General features: G+C 42.8%; 1 protein-coding gene across 7 annotated transcripts in view; it reads right to left on the bottom strand.

The window, feature by feature from the left end:
• PCMTD1 (protein-L-isoaspartate (D-aspartate) O-methyltransferase domain containing 1) overlaps positions 1-21362 on the bottom strand; it is a 46651-nt gene extending 25289 nt beyond the window's left edge. Inside the window, exons 1-2 of one of the 7 annotated variants that reach the window (XM_055798818.1) lie at positions 21095-21201; positions 11-6451 (exon numbers count right to left, since the gene is read on the bottom strand). In XM_055798818.1, the coding sequence (XP_055654793.1) occupies positions 1726-2694 (969 nt within the window). In that variant the 5' untranslated portion in view covers positions 2695-6451; positions 21095-21201 and the 3' untranslated portion in view covers positions 11-1725. Of the gene's footprint in view, positions 1-10; positions 6452-19450; positions 19686-20198; positions 20335-21094 lie in introns of those variants that run through there. The other 6 variants (XM_055798821.1, XM_055798816.1, XM_055798822.1 and 3 more) reach the window with 6 other exon arrangements.
• Positions 21363-21706: the final 344 nt, after the last annotated feature.

The following is a 21706-nucleotide window of genomic DNA, read 5'->3' as shown; positions in this document are numbered from 1 at the left end:
GGGGGGGCAGGGACACAGACAGGACAGCAACTACCTTTGGAGTAGCTCTAGTCCCATCCTGAGAACTAATGCGCTACAGGAGCTGGGGCATGTACCAACTTAGCTTCATATGAAATTTACATGCTCTGAAGTCACCCTGCAGTGGGATATGGAGTCAGGCAAGTGGTAATATCCAGGAGATGTTTCTCAGATGATCACTTTGCAGCTGAACTAGAATACTAGTACATATGCAACCACACATTCTTCTGTTCTAGATCCAGCACAGCAAACCCCTCTAAGTATCTGAACTCCTCCTAATGCCGCCTGCCCTATTCACTGCAGGTGTATAAATTCCTTAAGTATCTAGAAGTTTTCAACAGCTTGCCAGCTCTGAAGTGACTACCAAGTTTCATGAATTCTACACAGCCTATTTGCTTTGAAATAATTCCTTCAGATCTTTACTTTATCTGCAGTTACTAATCACTAAACTCATAAAATCCAGATGTTAAAACCATTAATGTTGCATGAATTACCAATAAAATGGCAATAGAAGACTGGAAGAAAGGAACACACAGAAGTTTAATCCAGCACTTCTAGATGAATAGAGTACCCACAGTGAGCTCATTAACATAAATTACAAAGGCAGCTTAGCCAAAATAAGAAAAAGACTATCATTAATCTTGCACATCCTAGGTAACCTACTTAAAGAAAACAAACAAAACCCAAAAAACAATCCCAAAGACACACTCAACACTAAACTGCATTGCTGAATATCATTTCTCAAAAAAAAATTTCACCTGCCTCTTCAGCTCAGCACATGCCTATTTTATATACGCTTTTGTGCAAATTCATGTGTCAGGAATTCACAAACACAATCCAGATGCCCAAGGTCATTTAAGCTATCAGAATGAAGCAGTTCCTAAGTTTACATTGTGGTAATCACAGCAACACAATTTTTATGGTTAAATACTTCAAATGAAGAACCTTCTTACAGCACTAATGAATCCTCTTCCACATGTTTAACAGGCCTCTATCAAAACCGTACTAATAAATCTTCCCATAAAATAAATGGAAACATCCAGAAACTACAAGCAACTTCAGGTTTGGTGTGTTTGTATTTGCCCATTGCAACATTAAACAAAGACTTCTGGAGTTTGAATCATTTTCCTGAAGGATTAAACTAGAAACTGCAATGATTCTGAAGAAAAGCATCCTTGTGAATGCAAATACAATCACGTGCTGTGTAGAAGAATGAAGCTGGGTTAATTATCATTGATAACATACAGCTGTGGGCTGGCTTCAGGGGCGGTGGGTTGGCTGATGTAGGCAAGCGGCAGGTGTGGCTGCTTCTGTTAAGTGGTTGAGAGCCAATGAAGAGAGAGGAGAAAGAACATATGCCCTGGAAGAGGAGGGACTAGGAGAAGGCAGCAGAGGGACTGGCATGAAGAGTGTGCTGGTATGTGATGGTAAAAGACCTTGTTGCAGCTGGCTAGGTTGGAGAGTGCTGAGGCAATTGGTGCCCTGTGTGAGGCTTGACCTCAGGACCTTTAGCTTGTGAGACAGTGTAACGAGCGGTGACAACAATAATGGCTGTGCCAGGGGACATTTGAAGTTTTGGGCAGTGACAGCGGTGCCCAATGTAGCAGAGACAGGCGGGGGGGACAGCCTGTGATCCAGATCACATTGAGATAGGTGGGAAGAGCCTGGGGATCCAGATCAGACACCGGCAGAGGTGAGCTGTTGGGATCAAAGAGAAGGAAGCCTGATAGCCATGGAGTTAAGAGACTGAGGGTAACAGGCGACAGCAGCAGAGTACATGGCCAGACATGGCAGCAGCCCGCAGCGGTGGCAGGTCCAGAGCGGGTCCAGCCAGCCAGCGGTGATGGCTGTGCCGGGGGAAGGCGTGGGAGCAGTGCGATGCCGCGGATGGCTCCCGCCGTTCCTGCTGCTGCTGCTCAGCCTGGTGGTATTCTTGCCAGTGTTCATGTGCTCGTTGAATGTGTCTCCAGTTGTAGACGAAATGAGCGACCACAAGGACGTTGAGAAGTTTGTTGGGACACAGAGTAATGTATTAGTGCTGTATAAGAAGGGATACGTGTATGAGTTCAGGGACAAATTGTCTAGACTGTATGAGAAGTTTATTTGTGAAAAAGTTGTGATGAATGTTAAATACATAAGGCATGAAATGTTAAGAAGAAAAAAACAGTTCAGGGACAAGTTGTCCGGACTGTAAGAAAAGTTTATTTGTATAAAGGTTGTGATGATTGCTAAAAACATAAGGCATGAAATGTTAAGGAAAAAAAAGGGGGAACTGTAGAGGAATGAAGCTGGGTTAATTAACATTGATAACATACAGCTGTGGGCTGGCTTCAGGGGCGGTGGGTTGGCTGATGTAGACAAGGGGCAGGTGTGGCTGGTTCTGTTAAGAGGTTTGGCAGCCAAGGAAGAGAGAGGAGGAAGAAGCAGAGAGAAGAAAGAGCATGCCCTGGATGAGGAGACTCTGAGAAGGCAGCAGAGGGACTGGCATGAAAAGTATAATGTGGTTAAATAGCCCTGAGGATTGTGGGAAAGGGGGTCAGCTGGAGGAGCAGCAGCATGGTTTGACTTCTGGAGGAAGAAGACACAGCACAGACAGAATTTGACCATTGGTAAAGCCTTGTTGCAGTCTACTAGTTTGTGCTGCAACAGTACTGGACTGTAGTCCAATGAGTACATTCACTTTTCTGAACACCAAACTCAGAATCAAAAGTGTACTAAAATTGTTAAGGATCAGTTCTGATCAGAAAGGGCATATATAAAGATGCACATAATCCTAAATAAAGGAAAGCCAACATTAATCTTTGAAATCTGTTTTGGCCTGCCATTTCCTTCTTCCTTAGAAGAAAAATTTCTACAGTATCCAACACCAAAAGCTGTACAACTCTTATCCCTCCCCTGCCTAGATGGCCATCAAACAGTCTTCTTAAAAAGGAAACTTCATTGCCATTTAAAATTCTGACACAAGTGTTTCCTTATCCTTGCTTTGCATTATTAACATAAAACACCAAGTCACTAATAAAGATGAATAACCGTATAGTACCAGTGCTAAGATTATATAGCTAGGTTTAAAATTTCAAGCAAGCTCAAAGTTACCAGACAATAGTCACAATGCTTCTCCTTAACTACAAACATACTTCAAAATGAAGTGGGGAAGGTGGGGAATGTTCAGGGCTGCTACAGCCCTAGTAAAATCATGGGTGAAGCGATGACTGTTCACCACTGTTCACTGTGTGCTTCTGTCTGAGCCAAAACCAGCTCTCCCTGACCTTCTGCAGCAGTGGGGAGAGGCAGAAAGTCACCAGGTACAATTATCAACCAGCAAAAAAACCTTTGATGGAAGTAAAGAAAACACACTTCAACATCCTAATGTTCTACAGCAGAGTAAGCAGGCCTGTGTGTGTTTTTAATTATACAGGAACATCCCTTTCTATTTGTAAAAAAATTAAGGGACAGTTTAGACAAAAGTGTGGAACTTGAGGGAGGACTTTTATATTTTTGAATTAAAATATAATTTGTAAAAATATTCCAGCCCTGCTCGTTTGTCTGTACTTGCATCACACCTAAAAGTTCAATGAACTACTGAATGAAATGACAGTAAGTTAAATAATCTATAGTGACTAAAGCATAGTTTTTGCCATCCCTTTATCCTAAGCAGTTCATGATGGTCTTGGGGTATCTTTGGAAATAATTTTAACTAAAAAGTAAATGTAAGAACTGACTTTCTGGAAAACTAATGCAGCTACTGCATCTGAGAAAGAGAAACAGCACTCCGCGCCCCGCCCGCAGAGTGCATGCACCACCCTGCACCAGCAGATGGCGAACTTGACCGACTCTCTGCACCCCACTGGAGCGCAGGCAGAAACAGAAACCAAACGGCAAAAGGCTATAATAAAGCTTTTGTAAGTTATAAATACAATAAAGCAAGAATAATTCCTATCAAAAACCGGCTTTACTACTTTCACATGAAATTGCTTTCCCATAAATAACGTGCTATTTTCTACACAGTTGCTATACTAAAACAGAATTAACTTTTCAGGTATTTTGTAATTTTACGTCCTTGGTATTATCTGACAGCTAAAGTTATTAAAGTATCACAAGATTTTCTACTGATGACACCCAACAATTGTTTCACCTTTATTAACAGTCATCATGCAGAATCTCAAGGCAAAACCAGAAAAGGTCTGGTACACAGCATGACACCGTGTGAAGTAGGAGAGAAAAACTGAGAGCCTTCTCTCAAGGATGGGACTCTGACACATCTGAACTGAGCAGTTAGTGGGGAAGGGCCGTTAAAGGTTGCACCTTACTCGATGTACTGCCCCTGGCTGGAAAAGGTGACATTAGGTAGACAGTGATATTGTTTTGCTTTTTAGATATCTTGATTAATGAAAGCAGACCAAAAGCAACTATGATGCTCTAACTCTGGACTGTACAGCTAAAGGTAAGCAAAAATGCTACTCAAGTGGAAAGTTATTTGTCAAACAAAAAACACCCTAGGAAGTTAAAGAAATAGATCTTTTCCTGAAAAATCCCTTCTTGTGCTGCAGAGAAGTATCTTTTCATATTTTACTTTTCTCCTATGCTTTTACAATTGTAAGCTTTCACCTGAAGTACAATTACTTGCTCCTAACAAAGGCAACAGATATGTGAAGTCAAACACATTTTCTACTATTTTAAACACACAAAAGAAACCAACTCACAAGCTATTTCAGTACAGCTTGAAAAAAAAAAGAAAAAGGTAAGTTAGTCAAAACTTCCTTGTGACAGCTGACCCAGGACAAAGACAACAAAGCATACTATGATAAAACTTGCTACTTAGCTGCAAAACTCACAGAACACATCCTGTGAAGCTCACCAATATGTAAAATGAAACATACGCAGTTCACAAAAAGCACAAGCAGCATTCCTGATGCTTATTACACCAAGCAGCATAGAAATTTCGGGAAGGAAGGGAAGGGGGCATAAAATTAACAAAATGCAGCAATTGCCTTTAGCCTTGGGAATCTTTGGAATACAGAAGCCAACAGAAATTGTAGTTTAAGTGTTAAATTCAATATAGTTTTCAATAAAAAAAAAAATCACTAATTAAAACCAAGTACAGTTTAAAAACCTCTGTTTCTCATTCCACACTATTTATGAATTTATTTTTACAAGTTGGAACACTATCTTGAAGTTTCTTATACGTGCATTAAAAACTAAATTCAACACACTGCCCAATTTCTGTAAAAATCCACATAACTGTATCACAACACCTCTGACCTGTTTCTGACCTAACTTCTAACTAATTTTACTAGAATTCCTTATAAATAATTTCTGGGTTTTTTTTTTTAATTATCACCACATTAATTGCACAGGGGTTCACATAGGTGCTATGTGAATCTAAAGTACTGACAATTTGAGTGTATTTTACATGCTATGCAAAACTCTTACTCCAATGTTAATAATCAGATGTAAGGTTTGAGAAGGTTTTTTTGCCAGCTCTCAAAGGGACACAAGTTTTGCACATTGCTGAATTTTTACAAACACATGTGTACTTCAAGTTAATCCCTTAGGTCACTAATGACTTGTACACTCTTAAATACAGATTAAATAGAATGCTAGCAATGCATCCAGTGAATTTTACAGGCAAAACCTCACCTTTGCTAAATACATACAATGTTAAGTATCTTACAATTTACCATCTTTTAATGCTGACATGTCCTGACTCCACATAGCTGACTCCTGAAAAATACATGCCTACTAACTTGACTCTTCTTTTGTTTCAAAGGATGAAAAATAGAAGAGAAAATATAACAAATGGGATCAGACATATTTCAAGTCTTCTTCTCAGAACTATTTTCCTTAAGGTACCAGCTTGCAGCACATCACACCACACTGAATCAAGAATGTGATGCATTACTTTAAACTCATAGACGTTTACTCAAACAAAATTGCTGGGTGAACCTTACCCCAGAGGGGAGGAGAGGCAAGAGATACCAATAAGCCACTGAGCTAGGCATTAATATAGACACAGGAGTCAGTTAATAAGTTTCCCCCAGAACTAATAGTCTGTGACTGGCAATAGGAGGTAGTTAACCACAAAGGCATACACGGGCCTAAAACACTTCAGTCCACAGTTCTGTTTACTCAAGGCAAAAGTCAGCAACACCATTCTGATCAGCAGAAATTTGAAGTTTCCTGGGCACCAACCAAGTGTTAGACCTGCTTCAGTTCAGACTCAATTCATGCCACTCCTGCAGCCATGATAAGCTCCAGATGATGTTTTGCCTGTCTTTACCCCATCCAGTGACTACTACAACAAAAGGACTCCATTTTTAGTTTAGCTTCCCCTTTCCTCCGAGGTACTGTAACTGTGCTGCACAAGAGGAAATTCAACTCCAAACTGCAGAGCTGAGCCGAGTGTAAGATTTCAGCAAGGCCTCTTGATTACTATCTGAAAGGAAAATAGGAATTTTAACATTAGCCTCACCAGGTAAAGGCTGGAGAAAACCAAAATATGAACTGTGTGCTGGAGTGAACTACAAATTTTTTGTAGGTGACCACAAAAATCAGAATAGAGTGTGGGACAGAGGTATTTCAGAATGAAGCCTTGTGAAACTTTTTTTTAATCTTTCATACATATATGTCTCACTGCTAAACTGCTACTAAAGGCAATAAAACATCTAAGTGCTTTGGAAAATTAGCTGCTACTCAAACTGCCTTCTCTTCCACAGCTATTTGTTTTGCCACATCGAACAGTTTAGATGGGAGGAAAACTTGTTTTCAGGATACAGTAACATCCTACTCTGTGCCTTAAAGGGAAACACTGCACATTTCTGAAGTCTATACTCTAGACTTGTCTCACTCAAAAACATTCACTCCAAACCTACTGTTCCGTGGATCATCTCAAGAAGCTTTTCAAGTCAAACATAAACAAGTAAAAAAACAAGTACAGTCAGCTCTCCAATGTAATGCACTGCACAAAGCATACTCCAGGGTTCTTTATAATACTGCAATTGAACAAGGAGCAGACCACAGGATTAACGTTAAGGAATGTAAACGGCTACAACTACTGAGTTAACCTGAATTGCATTGACCTACTTGGGTAGAAAATGTTTGTCAAGTCTGATGTAAGGTTAAGCCCTGATCCTCCTGTTTAGGCCTTCAACAGCTGTTTATACAAGATTCCAGGTGCGTGCTTGTTCTCACTCTTCTTCCACCTCCAGTCACTCTGAACACACCAAGCAGCATACATGGTGCTGCATTTCTCTCAGAAGATGCGTTGAAGCTTATAGCACTCCACAGATGTGAGCAGTGACAAGCACACCAGCACAGACTTCATGATGGAGTGATCTTAACCTTGGTAGTTACACAAGGGCATCATTTCTAGACCAACCCTGCTGAATGCCCACTAAACCTTTTGACTTTTATGTTACTTTTTTTTTTTCTCGAATGCAGACAGTTCATGGGAAGTAAAAAATAGTAAACCAACATAGAATTTTGTTGGTTGTATACCCAGAGGAAAATATAAACACTTTTTTTTTCTTTTTTTTGGACTGGGATACATTCCTTTCTCAGTCTATTTTCTTCTGTACTGGATTTGTTTTTCTCATCTGAAATTCTATCTACTCTCTTCACACAATGGCAAGGACTAAATGCTGAAAATAATATTTTCTATATACCAGTTCTGTATGCCAGACCTGTTTTCAGGTATGATGACAAAGACTTCAAAATTCATTACCTTTTATTACAAAGCAAAGCCAAGAATCCTACGTATTTCCTGGATGGAACTTGTAATGTGTAGCTTAACACCACATCCTGACTTAGTTTTCCTCACTGCTTAAAATCTGGGCAACCAAAAATGTTTGCAAAGCTGAGCTAAATTTCAGAAGCAGTTTATTCTTCAAAGTCTCCTACTTGTGACACTGCATAAATATGTTCTGAATGCTTACTTCAAAACAAGGAAATAACAGCTCACCATTTCCACCCGGGGATAGCTAGATGTGTAGCTTGCCATACTGGGGTGAAACCTAGAGTGCAGGATAATTTCTGGAACTTAAAGGTGTAGATCTATACCAAGTATTAAAGCAGCCCTGCACCCTCAGAGAGCAAGTCCTTAGCAGTGGTCTCTATTTAGAGCTGTGCTTGTAATTCTCCAGTAATTGTCACTATGGTCACCACAGACCCAGCTTCAGTATTCACTTCCTAACGTCCTCTGGGCCACTAACTGACCTTTCTTAATTATATCCTGCAAAAACTCCCTGCTGAGAGACAGGAAAGCTGTCTCACTGCCCTAGTCTTCTGACATTAATCACTAGGTAAAATCTGTTGGTCATCTGCACAAAATTATTTTCCCCCTTACCTTCCACCTCAAATACATGACATCTTTGAGATTTGCATACCTACATTTTTAATCTAGTTTACTTTCATGTTACAAAGACCTTTAAATTGGGACCAAGCATAGAAACACTCCCCTCTCTTAAAAGAGTCTACTATTATCTAATTTCCATTAAGTTTTAATTTAGCCAGTATGTGCCAAAAAATGTTCTGTTAAGAAATACTCTGATTTGTAAAATGAGAAAGCCTCCATGGATGAGGTTGATGAGATGATAAACAGCTCTGAATACTCTGATTAGCCCATCTTTGCATAACTCTCGTGAGATTTTAAGCACCTGACATTATTACTGGTGCAGAAGAGGTTAGTCTGTCGTGCATAAAGAGGTTGTCCATTACTGATGGACAGTGTTAACAACCAGTTGCTGCTCAGTCCCCAGAGCCAGCTCCTCCTCATTTTCTGAAGCAGGTAAACAGAAGTGCTGATAAAAAAACCTGCCTCTCTAGTGCTCTGAAAATAATTTTCCAAAGCAGCAAGATACTGTTAGCTAGTATCATCAGAAGAACCATGGAAGTACCATTTGCTATGTGTCAGTCCAGTGCTACTGCTTACAGGATTTAAAAAAAATTTCTGAATTATTTAAATAGTTTCAGAGAGCAGTGTTAGCTACTAACAGAAGTCTGCAATACCCGATTGACAATGACAATAACTGAAATGTATGTCAGTGTATGATGCAGTTTGAGTGGTGGAACTACACAGTTCCTGGTAATCATACTCGATTAGAGCAGCATGGCATGATTTTTCCACAGGACACAGTGATAAAATGTCAACAAAAAAACAGCTGCCTGTCTGTTGCTTACCATTAGTGGTTAGCTATATGCAAACTGGTGATTACATCTCAAGAGGTTATATGTATACCTTTATGAGTGAATAAACACTGGCTCTGCTCCAATTCTGCATGTCCTATAGCAGGGGTCCTCAAACTTTTTAACCAGGGGGCTGGCGTGCAGATGAAGTGGCAGGCAGTCATCTGCGGCTGCTTGGTTTCCCCCCCAAACCCCGGCGGGGGGGGGGGGGGGGGGGGGGTCTGTAAATACCGGGGGCCGGATTGAGGGCCCTGGGGGGCCGTATCCAGCCCGCGGGCCATAGTTTGAGGACCCATGTCCTATAGGTTCCCATCAACTATAGTTGTTTCTTTTTGCTCAATATTGCTTCTCTACCCACAACAGTCCAAAACATTTGGTGGAGTTTGTTTGTAAGACACTGCATAAAATAGTTTCATCTCTCAAAAGCTTAAGATGGCTTAGTGACCCCTCGAAGTTCCACTGAAACATCTGATAAGCAAAGGGTGTCAGCTTAGCCCAATGCCCAATGTCCAACATACAGAAGAACCCCCTATCCTCTCTCTGACAGCAGCGTCCATGAAAGAACCAGGCTTTCCCTTATACCACACTTTCTAAAGGTCTCAGCTCCTGAGAGGTATGCCTACAGCTCTGTCTGTTCCCATGCTACAGCTATTTTAAGTCTCTCCAGTATAACCAGTCAAAGAGTACTGCTTTATCACGGACTGGCTGTAAGAAAGGAGAAAGATCAGAAGCTTCTTTAGATGGCCTAACAGACCTACAGAAACAGGAGGTACCAGGTAATAGCAACTTGTTCACTGGCAAGACTAAAACAGCAAGACTTCATATGACAGATATGAATCACTGATGCTTAATACATACGGATGACTGTACTCACTGAGTCTGTATCATGCACCTGTTTTTTCAGAAGAGAAACTGCTGTCTGTGCACATATTTCACAGGAATTAGTGAGCTAGAGTGTGACCCAGCTGCAAAACCCATTGCCACAATACATGGCTTTGTACAGGGGTATTTAACAGAGAATACTCATTTCAAGCTGGTTTATATAGGCCGTAACAGTTAAATAGTAACAATTAGAAGAGCTGTGGAGAGATGTGTTTAAAAAACAAAATAAAACCAAACCAAACAAAAAAAACCCCACCACACTTCTGGAATATCTAATCCTTTTTAGCCTGAAAAGGTGAAAGGCATACAAACAATACACATTTCTGCAAATTTTAACATTACCCTGATCATAAGCCAACTAAGACACCTTGATATGAAAAACAAGCCAAACAGTCAAAATTTTTAAAACAAAAGTTGTTTCTCTTCATGAAAGAAAATGCTTAATAATTTAGTTTGTGGCAACCAGAAGGTATCAAACCACAGTAAAATAGGATGCTCCTTTACTTTCAGTACCACCTTCAGAGAGCAACCAGAAACAGCTGGAGGAGGGGAGCAGGAGAATCCTCTTTTATAGTGAAATACAAAGCTGGTGTAGTAGAGGAACTGAAACAGGCTTTCCTAACCTTTTACCACAAATGTAGCTTCTGCAGCTATAGTTCTTAAGCAGATCAAGTCACAGTTCATGTAATTGTGAGTAGGGGGAATGTGGCCTGTGACAAAATATTCACTGTTTCAGCCAGTGCTAAAATTCAAAACCTTATTGCACATAATAAGCTATTTAAGTAACTCACTTTCAGCAGCAACAGAACAACATATGCCTGTTGCCTTTAGCAAACGAAAATAGAAATGAGGTCAAGTGTAAAAATAGAAGATAGTTACATTCCTGACACTTGAAACCTCATCTTAGAGCTATGCATTTACTGCAGTCTCTACAAAAAAAAAAAAAAAAAACACAACCAAAAAAACCACACACCCAAAACCAGGCCCAAATAAAACATAAAAATACCGATCAACTTTATCAAGCTCCAAGTGCACTAAAACCTTTTGGTCTTCTGATCTTTAGAAATATATCTAAAAGCATCAAAACAGCATGCTATAATCACAGCATGAACAACTTTTAATACCGTCTTATCAAAATGCTTACTTCCACAGTCTCAGGATCTCAAATTTTATTTGTTATGTGTCCTCTTCTTATGAGATGCTAAATCAATAAAATTTTAAGAAAATTCAAGTCCTGTTTACGAGATCCTTAACACAGTATGTTTTGAAGTTACTTTATTACTTAGGCCTGCAATCCTCAAGAGGGAGAACGAGTAAAGCCTACTCCTGTACCTACTCCTCTCCTCAGAACCATGGCAGAAAATTCTTTTGCTGATGCAACCTTCCAGAAGCATCACACTAGATTCACCAACTTCTTCAAATGTAACTTGTTTACTAAAACACATTCACACTAACAGTTACTTTTACCTTGTCAAAGCAAGCAATGGATATCTACTTGCACCTAACTGCTCTTTTTAATCCCCAAATCCTGCATATCTCCAAGTGCCTTGACTTTTAAGGCTCGTGTCATCATCTGCCTCATTCTCCAGACATAAATCCATAAACAGCATACCCTAAAATGACATGACCTTGTCCATGAATCCCAATCATTCAAGATGTCCAATGCCTACTTTTACATAAAACATATTAACTATCCTTTCATGGTTCTTGCCAAAGGAAAGGATGATTTATCAAAACTTTTAATATGTACAAAGCAAGTATGAACTAAATCTGTTTAAAAGAACTACCAAAGCAGCCACAAATGCAAGTCATCCGGTGGGGGAGCTGGGGGGGAATCAACTCCTTATTTTACAATTTAAAAGGTTACAGCATTAGTACAGTTACCACAGCCTGTTACCAAAGCCTGCTCCACAAAGTTTTATGCAACCATTCCAGCATTCTCCCTGTTGCTATTAAAATACCCTACTTCAAGGTAACATTTCAAAGTATTGCTTTCATAACAGTATCACTTTAATTCACACCTCTGTGGCCAGCCAGTAACTTCTATCATGAATTTTCAACTGGGCTTGTAAATGATTAAACAGATTATTTGCCAGCATGTATCAAAATTAACCCTGTCAGGTTACAGGATAAAAAGCTATTCTACACACAAAGGAGTAGAGAAGCAGCACACTTGTGTGTGTGGGAATCCACCTAAATACCCCGGCCCAGCTGCTCCCAGGGCTATCCCAAGAGAACCATCAGCTCTCCCCACATCCCTACCACCACAGGGCCTCTCCAGGGAACTTTTCAGATTGACAAGTGTGGCTGCTTATAGGGGTACCAGACTTATCATGGGGTGCAGGGGAAAGGCGTAAGTCCTGTTATGGGATGTTTAGGGGAGGACCCAAAGGTGGGGAAAGTGAGGGATCAAATCGGCTTGGGGAGGAACAAGTGTGGGAAAACCAGGGCTATGGTGACAAGAGGGATAGGTCACCTGTAAACTAGCTACAGATAAGTATGCACATCCAGCTATGCTCTCCCCAAATCACCATTGTCTATCCTGCCTGCCCATTAACCTCCTTTTGTAACTCTCTTCTTCGGGCTCTGTTCAGTGTACATGTGCACCTAGGTGACAAGTGAAATAAGACCACAGTGCCCAGGGTGCCATCGAAGGAGGCCTTTTTTTTTTTTTTTTTTTTTTCAGGTCAGGGTGTGATCACAAGGATACCAAACTGGACCAGCCAGCAAACTGGAAGCATGGCGTGGGAACCAGGGACAGGGCAGACTGTCTGAGCAAGGCCATGGAAGGAGCTGGCTGCTGGGGCAAAAGAGGGTCCAAGTGAGCTCCTGGAAAAGCTGTGGTGTTTGGGATTGGTGGCTGAGCATGACTGTGTGTGCAAGAGACAATGGGGGATATCAAAGGGCCAGTTTCAGGGCAGAATGATTGTCTAAACCCAGTAACTGGAAGGATCCATACTACATACATACATGCATGGATGTGTCTGCCACTAGCAGACATGCTGCTTGACCACCCAAGAAAAGCCATTAGCACTGTTGGCGCTTGCATTACCACTGTGTTTTCTGTGTTGATGTGGCAGCCAACCACATATTCATATCCGTGAATACATGTATGTGTGTGCTACTGAGAATACGTGCTTAGCCTCACTACTGGCTGAACCTGGGGCCACGCATACCTAAACTAAGAACCAGAAATACTTGAACAAAACCCTTTATAGGCCTTCTTTAAAAGCCAAAACTAAAATACAAGCACATTTTTAACCTGAAAATGTTTCTGCACTATTGTTTTTCTTTGTCTTCAGGTATGAATCAGGTACTACTGCAAATATGGCTCCAAAGTTATGGCTTGCTTACAGTACAAACAGCACATGTGGTCTGGAGGGAATTTGGAGCAGCTGGGAAAGCTTCAGTGACCATGTCAAGTCATTCGTACAAGTATTTCACCAAGAAATGGAAGCTGAGAACCTTTTATCATTGCTTATGTAGCAACTATGCACCTGTACAGCATAAGCGTACCTTCATCCCCATAATCCTACCCCAGCAGTGTTTTTATTCCAGCCACACAAAGCAAATGGTTTTCACCTGAAAGAAGTGTAGTTTACTGATGTGACACAAGAGGCTGCTACAGTCACATAACATGCTGTAGTTATATCATGAACAACTCCCAGAGCATCCCAGAATGGAGGAGTCAAATCCTACGCTGACTTTTTCTGACAACTGAATTACTCCACAAAACATCACAGAATCTCAGGAAGTTCAGCACTAATGAGTCTTAGTCATAGTGAATGCATAATTAACTGAAGTAAATAAGCAGAGACTAAGGCCTATGGGATTTATAATGATGCAACTGTCAGCTCAGCAGAAGTTAAAGACACTCAGCAAGTCAACTTTTCTGTGTCCTTCCAGTTTCACTGACCCTGACTACAGTCATTTAGAGCTTCCTGAAGTAAGAACACAGCAAAGCTAAGAAACCAGACAGCAGGTGACTACACTGAATGGGAACAAAACAACAGTTCATTTTCAAGAGGGTAAAGGCAAGAGTTTTGCAAATAAACAGCAGGACCACATGCCCCAGCCTAACAAGAGCCAGCAAAACCCCATGTACCAGAATCCAACACAAACAACAAGAGTAAACAAGAACTTCATGAGTCTCAAGCAAAGATTTTCAGACAGAAATCAAATCCTTTCATGGTAAACTGATGTCCAAGAAGAAATACAGCATTCCTGATAACCTGAAATTATCAGTACTGCAGGAATATTAACCTTTTACTTTGTTTGCTGAAAATAAGCATCTACTTCAGTGAACTTCACAGTTCATTCTTTCAGCAATGCTAATTTGCATACATTGTAGCCATACCTGTCAAGCAGTAACAATTGTGCTGAAAAATATGATTGCCAGGACAGTAGCTCCAACTCTCTTTTTTAACTTTGATACATACACCATTATATAGCACAGTGGTCCTGACTGGGTTGAGGAGTATTAGTTGCCTTCTTTCAAATATCTGTCAAGAAAACCACATGGTAATTCCTGAATAGCAGCTGAAAACATCTGCTACAGAAATAAAACAAATTCTCAGAACAGTAACCAGTTATTATTTTCTCCCAACCACATGGTCCCAATTCCTCTTTCAACATTAAAACAACCATTTATAGGAATCAAGCCTTTCATTTGGGACAGGGACACCACAGACATATCAGTCGCTGGCTATGATTTACTAGCTGACTATTACCGTAAACAATTCCAAAGACTTTTATCACTTCGCTTATGGAAGCCATACATTGATGCAGGTATCTCTTTTTGGAGAAGCAGCTTTTCTGTATATTTTTTTTTTTTAATATGAATAAATAAAATGTCTCAATTCTATAATTTAGCTCCCCTTTGCTCCTGAAGACAACAGGAACTGTTAGCAAATGCTGTTTGTTTTGCTTTAGGGATAGTATCAATAAACATACTTTGAATAGTTACATTAAGGAATGCCTATGTTTTGTGTCTACTGTATTACTGCATACTGCCTTTCACTACACCTTAAACCACTACTGCATAAGAACTCTAACTCCTACTGCTAATACTATAAAAATATTTGTAGACATCGGGGGGGGGGGGGGGGGGGTGTAGCAGCGAATCTTCCCAATGACAGTTAGATGCCTCCTGGTGGAACATTAGCCAGTACCACAAAGTTGTTGCTAGTCATCCTGAAATGCTTTCAAGATTAGTTTTCAATATTGCTTAATTTGCTATTAGGAATATGCACCTATCATTTAAGACTTTAACAATCCAATTGTTAAAGAAGGAAGAAATAATCATGATTACTGACAGCTTTAATAAGCATTATCTATTTAGAAATCATGCAAAGGAAAGTTTTTGTAGTAACTGCAAGCCTTTGATACCTGCAATGTGACTCAGGTACATAAACACAGACCCTCTAGTGCTATTTTAGGTGCACACGGAAACTATAGGCTACTTGGCCCATGATACAGCAACAATTAGATTTAAGTAACACAACAGAAAACTCTCCTGCCCATATCCTGTCCTTGCTTCACTGCAAATAAGCAAGAGCAGCTGCTGCTGTTGTGTGATTTAAGACTCCCAGACAGAACACAAACCACATAAAACTGAGGGATGTGTCCTTTGAAAGAACCAACAGTAGGGACTGGAAAAGCAACCAGATAAAAGTTAAGGCATCATCAGCCAAAAGACTCATAAGCAACCAAAAGAATGAACGTGGAGACACTGACTTGTAACCAGAAGTGAATGGGCAGTCTGTCATCACCAGGTTCTAAAAACTCTTAGGACAGAGATCCTGTTCGGTCACTATGCTACTGTGCAGCCGGTTGGTTGTGCACATATTCTGTGTGTATATAAGCACATACAATCTACAGTACAGGATGCATGTTAGCAACAAAGGCAAAGGCTGCCCCTTCTCTAACTGTTCAGCTACCTCTTCGATTTATCCTGCTTCATCTTTTATTTTTTAACCTCTGAAAAATGTAAGCCTTCAGAAAATACTACCTCGCATCTAACAGCTCCATACTGACAACTCAGATGCCCTACAGTACCTTCAAATAAATGTCCTTCATGCAGGGTTCCAAACCGTCCATGTCGCTATCAAGCCACTTGCTCTAAGCCTATTAGTTTTTAAAATTATTTTTATAAACCTAGTTTTAAGTGGGTTTTGACAAGTTTTTGATCATTAACTCCATCTGCCTTTTACATCTTAGAAACACTGCAAATCCAAATTCAGCATTTGTTTTGCAACTGTATGCTGAGCAAATACTACTGTGAGAAAAATCTGGAGCAAAATGCAATGCTTGAGAGAAATTTTAAGCCTCAGTATTTCATGTCACCTTAACAACACTCCTAATATCTTGGATCTCCAACTCCACGCAACTCTTAGAACTCCATGTTCTGCACTTGTACTGAACAAAACAAAGCCAGAACTCCCAAATCAGCCTTCATTAAACACATCTTCTAAGCAGCGGGCTCCAAGCTTTTTTCTACCACAAGACAGCCCTCTAACCAAAGGAGCAGTTTACTCCTTCTCCACAGTCACCTCCACACTAGAACTCTCCCACACGAGAATACACCAGAATCTGTAGCCTGGGAGTTACCATGGTGACTCCTGATGTCACATCTAAACTATTTTAAGGGCTGTGGAGTTTGAGGGGTTTGTCTATTATTTTTTTTTTTAATTGCTCTATGATAACTTCCAAACCAGTGTTTTCTCCTCACAATGAAGGACATTTTATATTTTTAAGCTTCAATGTAAAGGACTGAAAATTAATGAGAAGCCATATACCAACTGCTGTCACAAAGTACCAATGATGGACCCCACAGTTGCTCTCTAGATAAAACTTCAAATACTTTTTGTTCTCAGAAATAAGTTTCTTGGTCCTAACTGACATTTTTAAAGACACCTTTACTTTTACTTCTTACTTTCAATGTTTTCAGTAAACTGCTGATCAGGAGCACATTTAACAAGAATCCACACACATACATTCATCAGGATTTTAACCTACTTGTGATTAGTAAACATCACTGTCAACTTTGCAGTAGCAACACTAATTCTGAAACATGAAGTTGGCATGATGTATCAGGACAAAAAGGACAGAGATCAAGCACTACTGTCCGGAATGGCAGCCAGCTAACCTTTCAGTACTGCCAAAAATTATACTTAGCATCCCAAGTTGCTACAGATTCTATCCTTTCTTCAAGGCCCAGAAGTCAGCGCAATTTTCTTGAACTTAGCAGCAGCAACCGCTTTCAGAGCTTGCATGAAGCAGGCCTGAAGGCTTTCATTGACACCCAGCACACACAAAGAAGTCCCAAAGGAACTGGAGCGCAGTAGTTATTGCCTGATGTTTTAATGTATATTACATGTTATGGGTATAATTAAACTACTACACCTTACTTCCTAGAACTCAGTAAAAGAAAGAAGTGGAACAGTGTGATCACACTTCCTCAAAGAATCCTCTATCTAAAAAATCCACATTAGTTGGTTGGAAAAGATGAAGCATACATATCAACTTCTCATTGTTCCAGAAGATTCCTGGCATGCCTTAAGCCAGTCACAGACCTGATTATACATTTGCAAAAAAAGACGGCACATATATTCCTTCCACTTTTGCTTTGAGGAATTTACATTTTAAGTAGGTAAAATAAATGAGATAATATTCAGTGATGCTTGCATTCAAGAGTGCCAAGTGCTGTAGACTTCAAGGCACTTTTCTTACATGGAGAGCTAATTAATAATCAGCTACAGTGCATCACTTTCATTTCAGCAGGGTGAAATAGCAGAACTCCGCAACATTCCTGCTGAAAATGGGAACAACGCAGGAAATGAACAGGTATGTGTAAAGACACTTGTCATCCAGAAACAATTACTGTATTCAGTTATTTCTCACTATGCACTAAAGACTGGGATGAGCATTCCAATATTGCCTATTTCAGAATTGCTTTTAATGTTTTGGGGAACTCTTTAAAATAAATCTTCCTGGAACACTGCATGGGAAAATTACCTTTACTGTATTGTTTTGGGAGCATCTTTTTTTTTTTGGGGGGGAAGACCATATTACTAGCCACATGTTGCAGTAGGAACTTCATCTTTGTTATTGTTTCTTCTTCCAAGTTTGTTTAAAAAAACTAAAATGTCACAGGCAACAAGCTCTTTAGAGACTTCCACCTGCACTGATATCACAACTAAGCCTACCTTTAGCTTCAGAATATACACCTATCTCAAAGCAACCACACTTCAAGTTTACAGAAATAGAGCCAAGTGACAGTTCTGGTATGGTCCAGCACAGGCATGAGAAACTACATACATGTGTGACAGTCATGTCCTATTCTTAATCTCTTATTAGGCAGAAGCCTCTTCAAAACAAGCTGCTGCAGTTCAGGGCAGTCACTGACAGACAAACAGAAGATTGAGCAATAGCAGTCACCAATCAGCCAAGATCAGGACAAAAACCAGCAAGACTCCTAAATTTACAAATAGAGTACTTCAAAATCGAAACTGACTGGTCAAATATCTAAAGCAAGTCACAACACAAAGTCTGAGATTAGACTAAGAAAACCCAGAGAAAAAGCCAATTAGGAGAGGCAGACTTTTACAACAATACCAAAGCTATGATGAGAGATTATTCAGGGCGGGAACCTAATCCTACACAGACCTAGTGATAACATTTGGCTGTCCAGACCTGTCTAGTATTACATACTTTTTTCTGTTTCTGTGATTTCATGACATTCTCCTCATTGCAGACCTCTCAACAACATCCAATTGTTTTTCCTTGCATTCTGAGGAACACTGACTGTTGTAAAGAACATCTGGCTAAGTGTCCATCTCCAAAGCCCTCACTGTGGCCCTCTGCTCTCACTTGCATACTTTTTACATTCCTATCATTATATTTATTCACCCAAAGGCAGTTAAAATACCAATAGGTCTTTCACACATTTGTCCACCTACACATCCAAAATATTTTTTAAAAAATCCCGACAAATCAGGCAAGTTCTGCAGAAGACAGCTCCATTTATCCAAGCCTGATTCTTTCCAGGGACAGTCTGCCCAGAGTAAGACAACAGGGGGGGGGAATGTATCACGCATATTATGATTCATTTGTAAGAATAATGAACTATGGTTACAAAGGCATTCTCACAATGCATCTCATCATTTACTAACTTTAAGCATTCAATTTTTTGTGTATTGCATATTAAACACATACCCTGTAATACAGAGGGCATACTGTGAAGAGGGATTGGGTATCCTCATGAATTCATTCATGTGCTGACTAGCTTTACTTGTGTTGTATTGTGCATGTATCAAACCTTACTGATCATTATTAGATTGGAAGATTAAATGATCAGAAGAAACCTTACCTCCTTCCTAAAGTCTGCAGTTCAACTGTGCCTGACCTTTACTTGACAGGAGTGAAAAAATACCCACTGGAAGAACAGTAGCTACACGGGCACTAGTAAGTACTGCAAGGACACAAGCATTCTTCACACACTGCAGTAGTTCGGTACTTCCATCTCTTCTCTCACACAGACCCTAAAGATGTTTTCCCTCATCTTCCACCGAGAAAAATGAACACCCCTGCTCTTCAACCGCAGGAGGTTTTTCTTTTTCCCCTTTTGCTGTCAAAGACGACACAGTTGTACAAAGCAGGCCCAGGCTGCTTGCTGACTGCGTATCAAATAAATGCCAAGATTCCTTCCCCCTCTGCCCTCCCTTCCCCTTCCTCCAACTTCGCCGTGAGCCGCTGACAACTGCCGCGGCAGGGTCTGGAGGGCGACGACGGAGGGGACACCAGACCTGCACACGGACCGAAGGCGGCGGCCCGAGGTCTCGGCCCGAAGAATGACATTAACCGCAAGCTCAGCTACTGACAGACGAGACCCCAGGACGCCTCCCCCAAACGGATAACAACAAAGAAAGCGGAGAGGGGAGGAGGTGGCTGCCCCGGAGCGAGTTCCTGCTCCTCCCCTTACGCTGCTCCCAGCCAAAACAGAGCACAACGTAAACAGACGCAAAATGTGCGTTTATGGCAAAGCGGGGGGCAGAGGCAGCCGCCTCCTCCCGCCCGCCGCCTGCCCACCGCGGCCTGCGGGGCGGAAAGGAACTTACCGTGCGCTTTGCGTTCTTTATTTATGCAAACAAAGTGTTTTCCCCTCCCTGCTGCCGCAACACCTCCCCTCCAAAAGGGGAAATACCCCTCCTTAGCCCGTAGGTTTCTCCTGAAACAAAACGTTGTCTCGCACCCCCCTTTTGCCTCCCCAAAACGCCTTGGCCTGGAAGACACAGCCCCGGCAAGAGCCTGAGGTTATAGGGATTCGGGAGAGGAGGGGGGAGGGAAAAGAAAAGAAAAAAAAAGTAGTAAGCTCCTGCTCTCACTGCATTTCCTCAAAGGCAGAAACGCCAGCCGTCACGGGGAGGAGGCAGGGCGCAGAGCCGCAGCGGGGGCCGAGCGCTGCCCTCACCTCGCTTCTACCCCCCTCGCCCGGATCTCAAGGCTGAAGCCCCCTCCCCTCCCCTCCACGTCCCCTCACGCCTGCCCCGGCCGCGGCAGCACACCGAACACCTCTTCCCCAGCCCCCTCCGGGCCAGGGAGTATTTATTACGCAGGCAGCGAAAAGACGCGGGAGGTGGGGGGGGGGAGGTTGGGGAGCGGCGGGAGGAGTAGCAGGAGGAATTGGCTGCCGAGGGTGTACGCACACCCTCCTCGTCCCGGTCCCGTCCCCCACCCCCGCAGACGGGAGCGGCGGCGAGCCCTCGCCCTGTCCCGACTGCGCGAAAACAGCCCCCCCCCCGCGCCCCCGAAGGGCGCGCGCCTGCGTGCGGGGCCAGCGGACAATGGGAACCCCAGCGGCCAGGGCGGCGCGGGAAGGGCAGGGGCCGGCGGGCCGCGCTCCCCCCCCGCCCGGCTGGCCCACCGCCCCGGCCGGCCGGTGGCGCCTTTATGCCGCACAGCGCAACCGGGAAGCGCGGCTCTGCCCGCTCCCCGGCCCCCGCGGGACACTCACCCGTTCCGCAGCGGGCCCGGGACCCCGCGCGGGGCAGCGGCGGCGAGACTTGCCTGGGCTGGGGGGTACGCCGGCAGCGGGAGAGCGCTCCGGTCGCTGGGGCGGAGCACAGCGGGGGCAGTCGCCGAGGGAGGGGGAGCCGGCGCAAGCGGAGAGCAGCGTGTCCTCGGCGTTACCCGCCCCGGCCCCCACGTCCGAGGGGCCCGCGGGTCGCCGCCACCGTTTGTGTTGGTGTAGGAGAGGGCGGGGGGGAGGGGCCCCAACAGCTGAGAGGATGTAAACAGAAGGTCACGTGACGCTGCCTCCGCTGGCGGCCCAGCCCCCTCCGCGCCGCGGGGCGGCCTGGCAGGAGGAGCGGGGGGAGGCGAGCCGCTCCGCTCCCAGCCGTGATTGGCCGTGCTTTGCCAGCCCGAGAGCCAATGGGAGGGCGGCGTTCATGGCGCTTGTCACCAGCCGCCTGGGGACCGGGGGGGATGGCTGTGCGCGCTGTAGGGCTAGGCCGGGCGCTCTCCCCTCACCAGGCCGGGAACCCCTTCCTGGGGCCGGCCCGGGGCTCCCCGGGGCCGCGGAGGAGGGAAAACGAGTCCCCGCGGTGGGGGGCCGGGCCGGCCG

This window comes from Falco peregrinus, chromosome 3, assembly GCF_023634155.1.
Source record: "Falco peregrinus isolate bFalPer1 chromosome 3, bFalPer1.pri, whole genome shotgun sequence".
NCBI classification, from domain to species: Eukaryota; Metazoa; Chordata; class Aves; order Falconiformes; family Falconidae; genus Falco; species Falco peregrinus.
This window is presented reverse-complemented; position numbering and strand designations above follow the sequence as displayed.